Source organism: Acanthisitta chloris, unplaced genomic scaffold (genome assembly GCF_000695815.1).
Source record: "Acanthisitta chloris isolate BGI_N310 unplaced genomic scaffold, ASM69581v1 scaffold20328, whole genome shotgun sequence".
NCBI classification, from domain to species: domain Eukaryota; kingdom Metazoa; phylum Chordata; class Aves; order Passeriformes; family Acanthisittidae; genus Acanthisitta; species Acanthisitta chloris.
In genome coordinates, this window is record NW_008687817.1 from 33,246 (window position 1) to 45,331 (window position 12,086).

At 39.7% G+C, this 12,086-nt stretch overlaps 1 protein-coding gene across 1 annotated transcript in view; it reads right to left on the reverse strand.

Moving 5' to 3' along the window:
• The window catches only part of NUPL1 (nucleoporin like 1), a gene marked incomplete at its 5' end in the record, with an annotated part of 28,594 nt that extends 20,251 nt beyond the window's left edge, over positions 1 to 8,343 (reverse strand). Inside the window, 5 exons of the mRNA XM_009080777.1 lie at positions 1,431 to 1,541; positions 4,384 to 4,518; positions 5,539 to 5,691; positions 6,802 to 6,837; positions 8,163 to 8,343. Coding sequence (XP_009079025.1) covers positions 1,431 to 1,541; positions 4,384 to 4,518; positions 5,539 to 5,691; positions 6,802 to 6,837; positions 8,163 to 8,343 — 616 coding nt within the window. The remainder of the gene's footprint in view (positions 1 to 1,430; positions 1,542 to 4,383; positions 4,519 to 5,538; positions 5,692 to 6,801; positions 6,838 to 8,162) is intronic.
• Between the last annotated feature and the right edge of the window lie 3,743 nt (positions 8,344 to 12,086).

Below are 12,086 nucleotides of genomic sequence, written 5' to 3' on the forward strand. Positions count from 1 at the left end.
AAACAACTGCAGTTGCATAAGAAATCTGTTCCTCCAGATTTCTTCCAATAACCACAACTCACTTAGACCTGCACCCACAAACTATTGAAGTGTTTAAACTCAGCAGTGGCAGCCTCATCTCAAATACGAAGGTAAAAACGTTTGGCCACTGGACTTCTCTAAGAATTCTGCTATTGCATTAAGTCCAGTAATGGAGGAGGCTTTACAGAAGTGAAAATGTTATTGCTTACCTACCACCTGCACATTCCAAACTACACATGTGTGGATCAAGATGGCAAATGCCTCTGAGTAAGAGAACGGAGCTGAAAACCATATAATGCATAACACAGATCATGACTATTTCCAGGTCTGGCTGGGGGCAGTAACTGCATCCCATACCACAGCAGTCTGCCAGGAAGAATGCTCAATCAGAAAGCCCAAGAAATGGGCTTAATCTTCAGCTGAACGCAGTTAACATCCTGACTTCCTTCCCAGGGCCACCAAAGCAGAAAGCACCTACGAAGCTCATGCTAGCACCACAAACATTTTAAGCTGCAGAAGTCAGTGCTCCTACCAGAAGAAACTACTGTTCTTAGAAGCAATATGTACTTATATTATCTGCAGACTCTGTCACACAGTACATTAGAGAGCCTCCACTCACAACCATTCCCTATACCTTTTGCTAACAGGAAAAAAAATGTACACAACTGTGGAAAGGAAAAGTAGAAGGGATAAACCTCAGAATTTAGGACTTCTTTCTCTATTTATAACCTAAAAAATAGGCAGAAAATCAAGTATACTTTGCTTTCTCCCCCCAGACTCTTTTTTGTTGTTGCTGTACATCAGAACAATACTTAGAAGTAAAAGATACACATTTGAAATCTGATTTTGCTACTTTCTGGGCAAGTGAGCGTTACAGCTTTAATGTTTTTTAACATTTTTAGCAATATACGAGGACCTTTTAATTATGCAGGCTTTTGAAAGAAGACACCAAGTTTAAGATCTGATGCAGCTGGAGAATGCTGGTTTCAAACAATTGCAATGCACTACTTAAACATAGCTCTGTTCCACCCTCTAGTGCCAATCTGACCCAGCTCAGCAGAAACCTGCGATGGCTTCTCAGCAAACAACCCTAGGAGTCTTCACTCCCAAAAGGGTTTAGATCCTGATTTTCAAGTATGATATTAGTTTACACGTATTTTAAAATAATTAAATTTACATTGCATTTGCAAACAAGACCTTGTTTTTCTGAAGAAGCACAACATCTAACAATGAAATTAAGGGAAATGCTTTGTATCAGAGTGGTAGTCAAAGTTGACAGCTTCAATTCCACACTAACACAATCAAATACTGTCTTAGTAACTTCACTGTATTTGTAAATACAGTCTCTGCTGTAGTGCCCTGAGCATTTTTTCAACTAAAAAAAGAAGAATGCTTTAAAACAAACTTACTCTTTTTGTCTGAAGAACTACTAAAATCTATGCCACCAAGACCTTCATTGGCAGTTGTTGAAGGAGCCGCAGTTGTCCCCAGAGTCAAGCCCAAAGCATTCTGCCCAAGTCCTACAAGAAATCCAAACAGCATTTTTGCAATGAATAGCGGGAATTGAATAGTTAAAGCTGAGAATAGGATAGGGAATAGTCAAGTAGAGAGCACCTGAATAAACAGAAGGTAAAAGGTTGACTAATAAAGCATTGTTTTAGTTTATTAAGCATAAAAAGGGTAGAACTTAGGGCATTATTTTAGCTTAGGGAGCATAAACACAATGTATTTATGAGGAAGTAAAACTAGATGCAACTGGACTCAGGACCTGGCAGCAGAAGAGCAAGACCCAAGAGCATGTGCCAAACTCAAAGGTGAAAAGATCAATCTGATGAAGACCATCGGCCTTCCTCCCGACAACCCCTGGATGACCACCAGAGACCATGGGACTAATGCAAGTGGGAGGAGACGAAGGAGGAGATTATCATAATGATTTCCAAGAACTAATTGTAATAATGACAACCTATTCCTGGAAATAATGAATATGTATGAGGTTTTAATATATATAAACCAGAGAAGTGTTCTCTTCAGTGCACAAGTTTGGTGGAGCGACCCCCCTTGTGCCCAGCACTGAATAAACAAATACTTGCTGCTCAGAGATTCAAGTCTGAGTAGTTCTTTTCCAGGTTTTCTTGGCATCAGCTTCTTTTAAACTAAAAGTACACAGAAACTTGCTCACAGTTTCAGTGTCCATTTACTACATTTGGATGAAAAAAATACAGGAAATCAGAGCAGAAAACAGATTCCATGAAGTTTCATACCACTGTACACGTGTGTTTTATGCAATTTCTCCACATTCCTAGGGAGCTAATTAGCTCGTTAACTCAGGCAAAGAGCAGATTCAAGCCCACTTGATGAAGCTGAATAGCCAGAAGTCTATGATAACATGCATCCCAGGGTCCTGAGGGAACTGTCTGATGTTGTTACCAAGACACTCCCTGTGATACCTGAGAAGTCATGGTGTTCAGGTGAAGTTCCTGGTGATTGGGAAACATAGCTCCCATATTTAAGAATGGGACAAAGGAAGACTCAGAGAACTACAAACCAGTGAGCCTCACCTCCATGCCTGAAAAAAATAAATAAATCACAGAGCAGACTCTCATGGAAGCAGTGGTAAGGCACAATACAACACAAGGAGGCAATCTGAGACAGACAGCACGGCTTTACTAAAGGCAAATTGTGCTTGACCACTCTAGGGGCCTTCTGTAATGGAGTGACTGCAACAGTCATGAAGGAAAGACTCATCTTCTAGACTTCTGTAAGGCCTTTGACATGGCCCCACACAACATCCTCATTTCCAAATTGGAGACATGGATTTGAAGGGTGGACTACGCAGTGGGTAAGGAATCAGACAGATAGATGAATGAATGGACGCAGCCAGAAAGTTGTAGTCAATGTGGTCTAAGTGGAGGCTGGTGACAAGGGGTGTCCTTCAGGGCTCTGTTGAAGACTGGTGCTCTAAAGTATCTTCATCAGTAATAAAGGCAGTGAGATTGAATGCACCCTCAGCAAGTCTGCAGATGACACAAAGCCAAGCACTACAGCTGATATGACAGAAAGAAGAGGAATCCTTCTCAAGCTTGAAAAATGGACCCACAGGAACTTCATGAAGTACAGGGGGCTGCAGCTGGGTCAGGGGAAATCCCAGACTTGAGTACAGACTGGGAGAACGCACTGAGAGCAGCCCTGCAGAGGACAAATTGGGAATTCTTGTGGATGAAAAGGTGGATATGAGCCAACAGGGTGCACTTGCAGCCCCAAGAACAAACCACATCCTGGGCTGTATCACAAGAGGAGTGGCCAGCAGGTTGAGGGAGGTGATTCTCCTCCTCTACTCTGCACTCATGAGACGACATCTGGAGTGCTGCATGCAGCTCTGGGGTCTTCAGCACAAGACAGACACTGACCTGGTAGAGTGAGCCCAGAGGGCCACAAAGATGCTGAGAAAGCTGGACCACATCTCCAGTGAAGACAGGCTGAGAGAGCTGGGGCTGTTCAGCCTGGAGAAAAGCTGGCTCCAGGGAGACCTCAATGCAGCCTTCCAGTACTTCAAGGAGGCTTATCAAAAAGAGGGAGAGCGACTTTTCACACAGGCAGATAGTGACAGGACAAGTGGGAACAGCTTCAAACCAAAAGAGTAGGTTTACACTAGGTATCAGAAGAAATTCTTTACTGTGAGGGTAGTGAAGCACTGTAACAGGTTGCCCAGAAAAGCTGTGGGTGTCCCATCCCTGGAAGTGTTCCAAGTCAAGCAGGATGGGGCCCTAAACAATCTGGGTCCAGTGGGTGGCATCCCAAGCTGTGGCACTGAGGTTGCAACCAGGTGATCTTTAAGGTCCCTTCCAACCCAAACCATTCTATGACAGCACAAATATTTTTCTGTTTCATTTAACAGCAGTGTTACCAAGACTGTAACAAGCACAAAATCTTCCTCTAGAGCTGAAAAAGACAGGAAGCCATGTAATGACAATACTAACAGTGAAAGATTTCATTCAGACCAAATCCCATCAAAGTAAGGAGCTTTCAATTTCTCCATAGAGATACTTAGATATCATTGTCCTCACCCATTAATCATCAAATTCCTTGAGTTAATTATGGCAATGACAAAGATTTCCTTGCATCTTCATTTTTAAAAAAATGTTAACTATAAATTAATTTAAGAATAGGAAGAGACAATTATTTCAGATTTCGTTTTTACTGCCTGTGGATAGCAACACTTATTAACTGAAAACACTTACAAATTACACTTCTACAGTGTTAAGACTTTGTATAAACTAAATCTTACATTATGAGTTTATAAAAGCACATAGTAAATTTCAATGTTTTGAGACAAAAGGAGGAAAAAACAAATAGAACTTGCACCTGTTGCTGCTGTGCTTGTATTCTGGAAGAGTGAACCTCCTAAACCCGCTAAGGCACCTCCTAAGGAAAGGCCTGTGGAAGCAGTTGTAGTTGGAGCAGTTGTGCCACCCAAATTTAATGTAAAGCCAGTAGTTCCTGCAGAGAAAGGAAATGAACTTCATGCAGACACTGCGTTCAAATACATCCACAAGCAATCTGAAATAACTGAAAGGTCTGAACAGCATCTTTATCATAATTAATCACTATTTATCAATAAACTGAAGTGGTTTTACTGTCTGCAGATTTTTCAAACAAAGTCACAGACTTCTGAATTACATATTATTTTGATCTATAACAGCATAACACTGATTAGTCCATATTTACCATATAAAATTTTTGGCAGTCCCCTAGAACACTAGAGAATCTAAAATCTGGCACAGAACTTATTTTACAGCAAAATGGAACTAATAATTGCTACTAATTCTTATATTAAAATGCTGAAATTTTAATGTTTTATGTTTGACATTAAAATATTTACACACAAGAACATTTTCAGGGTAGTTTAAGCCAACCTCTGGAATTAAGCATCCCAGCTTTTGGTATGATCGGGAAGAACTGGGTAAAGAAAGACCACAGGCATAAAGGGACAGAGCACAATGGGCACAGACAGCTGAGCTCAAATACAGACTCCTACGGTTAAGAAAAATGTACTCCAGACTTAACATCACACACGGTGCAGTTCAGCTGAGTTAAATATGATGGCAGGTGTATGTCAGTATAAGTACTTTGGACAAATCTTTTTTCCACTACTAGTTAACCATTTTGGGCCATCTGCAAAAAGTAGACATTTTCTAACCTTTGCAGCAGCACCAGCAGGAAGCCTTCACCCTTCACTGGCGTTAACAATAGGAAAAATAATTTTACAGGATGAATCAGCTCTTGCTACACTTCTAAAGACTTAGAATTATGGACAGCATATCACGTGATATAGACAACATATAATCTATCTGTATTGGGGTACTCAGAACTAGGTAAGTCCAATGAAGCTTCTTCCAAAAGTACCACAAAACTATGTAAATAATAGAAAAACAGAATGTAGAATTGTTTTATGAATAAAGTTTTACCGTTACAAAAGCAATCAAAAAAACCCCCCCAAACTCCTAAACATTTTCTTACCTGCTGCAGGAGTTGATGTCAGAGCAGATGATAAGGACAGGCCACCCGCTGAGGTAGAAGTCACAGGTAAAGCAAATGGTGTGGCTGAGCCTGCAGGTTTGTTGAAACCTAAACTAAAGCCTGTGGTAGCTGCTGACGTGGTGGCAGGTGTGCCTAAAAGAAATCCAAACCCAATTATCACTCTTGGAACATTGTGTTTTGAGAATGAAGGCTGAATTCACCATCTTTTCTGCATTCTTCCCATTTAACCATCATGAGTGCCACAGCAAGCAAGATCACTTGCATCAAGTAAAATATCCCCACAGCACTTTCAAATAAATTTCAATGGTTTGCATTAATCGCAGAGGAATTTTTGCTCTCGAATTTCAAGGTATCCCACAGACTTTAATCATGGACTGGCAATTATATCTAGTGGCAATCTAAAGAACTGTAAAACGAAGACCTGCCACCAAGAGCATCTAGGAGATGAGACAAATATTGGTAAATGGAACTAGAAACAATACTCTTTAAAATACAAACTACAAAAAATTCTCAATTGGATGTGCATAACAAAATGAATGCACATATTCCTTCCATCTGTAAACAAGAAAAATATGTTGAGATGTTATTCCCTCAAACATTGCTCTTGAACACTTTTAAGGTAAAACAAATAAAGCTCTCACTTTCTGCTGTTTTCACCGCAAGAATATATATTACATTCTAGAATCTATACTCTGAAGTAAAGGAAGAGTATGCACAGACACAAACCACAACAGCATGCCTAAGAAACACATACTTGGTATTCTCAGTAACTGTTGTGTGTCTGGTTTGGATGATGTAATTTCATTCAGCTACTGAAAAGAATTCATGTTCATCTACATAGTATTGACTTCCATGTATCACAGAGTCTCTTCTGGGTTAGCCACTTGCTCCTCCCTTCTTCTGCCCATTTGATTTGCTTCTTTATTCAACACTATTTTTCCCCCATTTATTTATAGTACGGCTTCCTAAGTTCTTTGACTTCAGTGTGTCTTGTGGCACCACTCCCACCCCTAACATTTGTGATACTCAAGCTCAATTTCATCTCAAACCTCTGGTTTTGAAAAATAGTCACCACAGATGCATCAGAGAAACACAAAATATTCTCAAAGTCAGTTCTCGGTTCAACCCTCCTCATTACTCTAGCTCTCATATATGACCACTAGATCTCCACATTACGAGAAAGATCTATCTCTTGGGGTTCTTTATGTCTGTGCAACATTAAAATCCAAACCAGGTCCTTACCTAGCGCCAGTCCTGTTGCCATAGTTGTTGCTGTTCCTGCTTTAAGAATGAGAACATAGTAAGAGCAGTAATTGAAGACCACAGAGAAGTTACAACAGTAAAATACATAAAACAAAACACTGAAGTAATACAACATTATGAGACAATATGTAGACTATTACACAAGCTTTTTTCTGCAGCGTGTTGAAAATAACACATTAACATAGAAAACAGTATGTGTAAACACCAGCAGCACAAATCAAAGCATAACTGACTTCAAAAAAACATTTTTCCTTATAAAAAGCTGCTAACAGTGAAGCTGATGTTAGAGCAGCAGTACTGCAAACTGTCTAAAACTTGATATAAATGAAGGTAAAAAATATGGAAACTAGTAATTCTATCAATTATTTCTTTCAGACATATGGTAGTACATAAAATCAGCATGTAAACCAGCAGATTTACAGAATAATGAAGAGGATTAGAGAGTCTAAATTCTTTGCAAAACACTATGTCTTGGTTTAGGGTTTCTGCCCCACTGGTAATTTAAGATTAAGCTGAACAGAGTGTTATGTCATCTCATATTTTAAAAACCATCTGACTAGAAGATCAAAAGAATCATCAGGAGACAAAATTACCCCAATGTAGCTGACCACATTGGATTGTACACTTTCAGTCTACTGTTGAATCTACTTCTACTAGATTGGTTCTTAGAACTTTCCCCATCCACTCCTATAAGCATAGAAGAAAAGACTATTTTGTCTAGCAATATTGGAACCAAAGTAAAATTCATTAAGTTATGTCTGCTTGATGGCTGAAAAAAAATACCTCCAGTGAGAAAAGCTTTATTCTTTTGTGCTCAGTTACTCCTAAAAGAAACTCTCGTTCATAGGCTGAATTAGAGACCTAAGGAAATACTCAATTTCTTCGTGCATATTGCTAACATTAAAACCCCCCAAACGACAAAACCAAAAATATTTACTACTGTAGGATTAAAAATACTGCATTACAATTGCTAACAATCTCAATGTTCTAAAATATTTTTAGATCAAAATACACCTCAATCTTAAATCAATTTTCAGCATCCTGGATGAAGGGTTAGATTTCTAGAAAACATCAGGATTCACATTACAGAACAATTTACACATAGCCCAGGCAGTTTTCTGGTAATCGCATTTGTGTTTCTGCAGCATTAGTACTGCCTCATTCTCAATGAATGATCTTTTAAACTGCTCAATGAAGTCATTTCACAAAACTATGTAAGCAATATTCTGAGCTACATAACTACTGTAAAATAGTAAACATGTATGATGACTCAGTTTTTTGTACATAGAATTTATTTCTTCACTGTTGAATCAAATTTCTGCTGCACAAGAATTTTCTACCTGTACTGGTGCCTCCTAGCGTAAAGCCAGTGGTTGATTTTGATCCAAAAAGTCCAGTCCCAAAGCCCACTGAAGGAGCTGATGTAGTTGCTGTAGCAGTGGAAGAGCCCAGAGTTCCAAAATTAAGTCCTCCTGTTGAGCTATTACAAAACAAGACTATTAGCAATAATTGTATTTCAAAATTATTTTAAAAAAAAAAACATCACCACCCCTTATTTCAATTTCTGTCCGATGCCATCAGTCACTTTCCCAAAACACACAACACAGCTAGGCAAGACAAGAGTCCGAGAGTCCAAGCTCGCTGCCCCTGAGCAGAAGGAAGAAGCCTATCTCCTTCCTTCCTTCCACAGCTCTAACTCCCATTGTTCCCCTGACAGTAACTCCAGCATTTGTTCAAATCCTGGCTGAGCTGATAGAACTTCCTAGACCAGTGGCAAATTTGAACTTTTCTCTGTTAGATCATTCCATTAGTTCTACCTAGTTATTGCCCCCATGCTACCAAAATGGGAAAGCAAATGTTAGAGGAAGCAGAAAGATATTACAAATCTGTAACATCTTTTCAAAGCAGGTTACAAGTCCACCTCTGACCTGAAATGTCAACCAATGTGACTACTTCATTCTTAAACGCTAAGCAGAGACACAGAATCATTCACATCAACAGCACAACTTCGCCCTATCTAACACTCAAATACACTGAAGCATGAATTGAATTTCTAACCAAAATGCTCCCCTTTCACACAGTGCCAACCGTGCAGGACCCAAGCCCACACACTTTCTTTTCTGACTACTTCTCAGAAAGTTACAGAAATAAATTTCCAGAGCTATTTTCACAGATGAAGGGGAAGAATGAGGACAGAAAGAATCAGAGAAGTCATCACTATGAAAATTAAGCCTTTTTTAATTTCTTTGGGAAATGACACATTTTAGAGGTTTCATGGCAAATGGAGAACAAACTTTACATTTAACACAGAACCCAAGAATAAAATGATCATGATTGCCTACAGTCGCTGAAATTACAGGTACCAGCAGCCAGAAGAGCCCACAATTTTGAAAATTTTGTTCTTAAATTGACAAAAGATCAGGTGAATAACTTATTTCTAGTAACTTCTCAGTCCCACTTGTGAGCCTTTTTAGGAAAAGGTAAGTTCCTTCTAACAAACACATTTTGCAGAAATTTAACAGTAGCACTGAAACAAAATGCAATTTAGACATCAGGGTAACAATTGTCAAGTGTTTTATGTTTAAGGTGGTTAGTATTCTCTCATCATTCCCTTATCTCCTCTCTATTTTTGTATGAAGGCAGCTCCTAGCAGGACGAGTTAAAGACAAAAGTAAATCCTTACAAAATAAATTTTTCAAAAGGCTATAATTAGCTCCTGCATTACAATTTTCCAAACTATCTACAGAACTGATAACAGCAAGCCCAGCAAAAGTTGGCTCTAAGTTAAAAATCTCAATGTGAGTTATTCTTAAAGTAATTCAGGAACCAGAGTGGCCAAGAAGTTTAGAAGGAGACAGACCCACTAACTGTCCCACAGGATTCAAAGCATTACAGCTTTCTTTACTTGAAAATTTCAATGTACCAAACTGCAGCACCATGACCTAACGGCATGTAAACAAACATACAACATGGTGCTCCTCCCAGTAGGCAATAATTGATGTTTCTCATCTTTTTCCAGTATAAAGATGACTCTTTTGTGAAAAGTTTTCTTGTTTTGGCATTCCAGTTCCAGAAAGTTAGGGTACAAACTATGCAATTCAGTACTATAGGAAGACCAAAAATACCCCAAACAAAACCAACTCAAATAAAACCAAGTAGCATTTTGGTTGTATTTTATTTTTGTGAGGTTTTGCTTGTTTGTTGTTGGGTTTTTTTAAGATAGAAAGAAACAAAAATGTAGGAAACAAAGCCATGGCAGTGCTCTTGCCAGCAGGAGAAAGCATGGGCCAGAAAGAATAACTACTCCCCACAAATGGAAAGAAGAAGAGCTCAGGTCACTGAAGTCAGGTCTTAACTCTAATTTTAGAACTAGAACAAAGCATTTGCACCTGGCTAAAATATACTACAGAGAACACTGATTAAGAAGGAGTGCAAGTACCTCAACAGCTACTGGTGCAAAGCAGGAATTAGATAGGTTGGCATGTCACAGAGGCTTTGGACCACCAGAATATAATCTCCAACTGGTCACACTGATACATAACATTTATGTTTGGACTAGACAATAAAGCCCCTTTTCTCCCAACACCTGGAAACATCATCTCAGACCCAGCTCAGAAGAACAGCTTCTTTTTACAGTCTCAGACATGTTCTCAAGCAAACCATCTCGGAGGGATGCTTGAGAAAGCAGTAAGAAGGCCTCTTCCTCTGTGACACTCCTGGATCAACAGCCCTGAAGACTGGTCCTGCTTGTAAGAATAAACAAATGAATGAAAATACAGAGTACCAAACTGATATTAATTAGCACCTATTAAACTTTCTCAAGAAATAAAAAAGCCACCAAGAACAGCAAAAAAATAAAACCCATCACATAGAAATATTTAAGTTCAACAGGCAGTTTTAACAAGAGAACATCAACAAGAGAGTTTCCCTTGTTTCAGTATATTTAGAAGAATTTTTTTGAATAAACAAGTATTATTTTAACTTGCTCATTTCAGTTACAGTAAACCTGCATTAAAAAGGCATGAACCAAAAGAACTTCAATCCTGTACCAACTCCACATAAGCTTTACTGTGGGGATTAAAAAAACCCAAAACCAAACAACAAAAAAAGCCACCCCCCACCCCCCCAAAAACCAAACACAGGTAATACAAGAATGTCATCGGCCATGACCACAAAATTTACAGTATTACAAGAAACTCAGAAAACTTGTTCCCTCTCATATGGGCTTCCAAAAACTTATACCGCCATTTAATCCAGAGATTAAATGGGTCTCTTTCAGGTCCAGATGTTCTGCTCCCTTCCCCTCACAATGCCAGTTCCTGGCATTTCTGACAGTTAAGTATTTTCAAATATATGCACTTCAGGTGACATTCCCTTTAGTAGTTCATGTTGTCTATTTAGTTTACACTACAACAATCGATTCTGCCTGATCAGAATTGGGAAAGACTTTGACACAAAGCCCCATGACAGCCCAACGGAGGCACAGTAACAAGCAGAATAAACAGTCTCCACTAGTACAGCTGTGTGCAAGGAAAGAGAAAAGCAGGAAAAAAACCCCAGCAATCACAAGGACCTACCTGTTATTCTCAGAAACCTAACTCATAGCACTGGTAGTCCAGAGCCTGCTGTATGCCACATATACATCAGAGTTCCCCTTTGACTCCAAGACACTATACACCACATGCAAGGTTATTTGTGTCAAAAAAGCATAAGGTTAAACTCAATTTTGAAAAAAATACAGAATAATAGTATGTTAAGGGGTTGAAATGGATCTTATAGAACACCTAGTCCCAACCCCCCCTGCCATGGGCAGGGACACTTCCCACCAGAACAAGTTGCTCAAGGCATTATTCAACCCGGTTTTGAACACTGCCAGGGTTGGGGCAGCCACTACCTCCCTGGGCAACCTGTGCCAGTGTCTCACCACCCTCACAGGAAAAAGTTTCTTCCTAATCTCTAACCTAAATTTTCCCTCTTTCGGTGTATACCCATTACTCCTTGCCCTATCGCTGTATACATGGAATTCACGTTTGCACGTTAAACATTTGCACACCAGCGAGCTCCACGCTCACGAGCTCTGGCTGAGCGCCGAGCCCCGGACACGCATCTGACTCACAGCCTGCGCCAGAACGGCAGAGCCAACCGTAAAGGGAAACGCCCGACCCCGCCAAAGCCAAAATCAAGGCACAGCGAAGAGAACCTCCCTTCGCTGTGAGCTGCTGCACAGATCGCTGCCTGACGGCGCGGCCCGGGAGCAGGCGCGG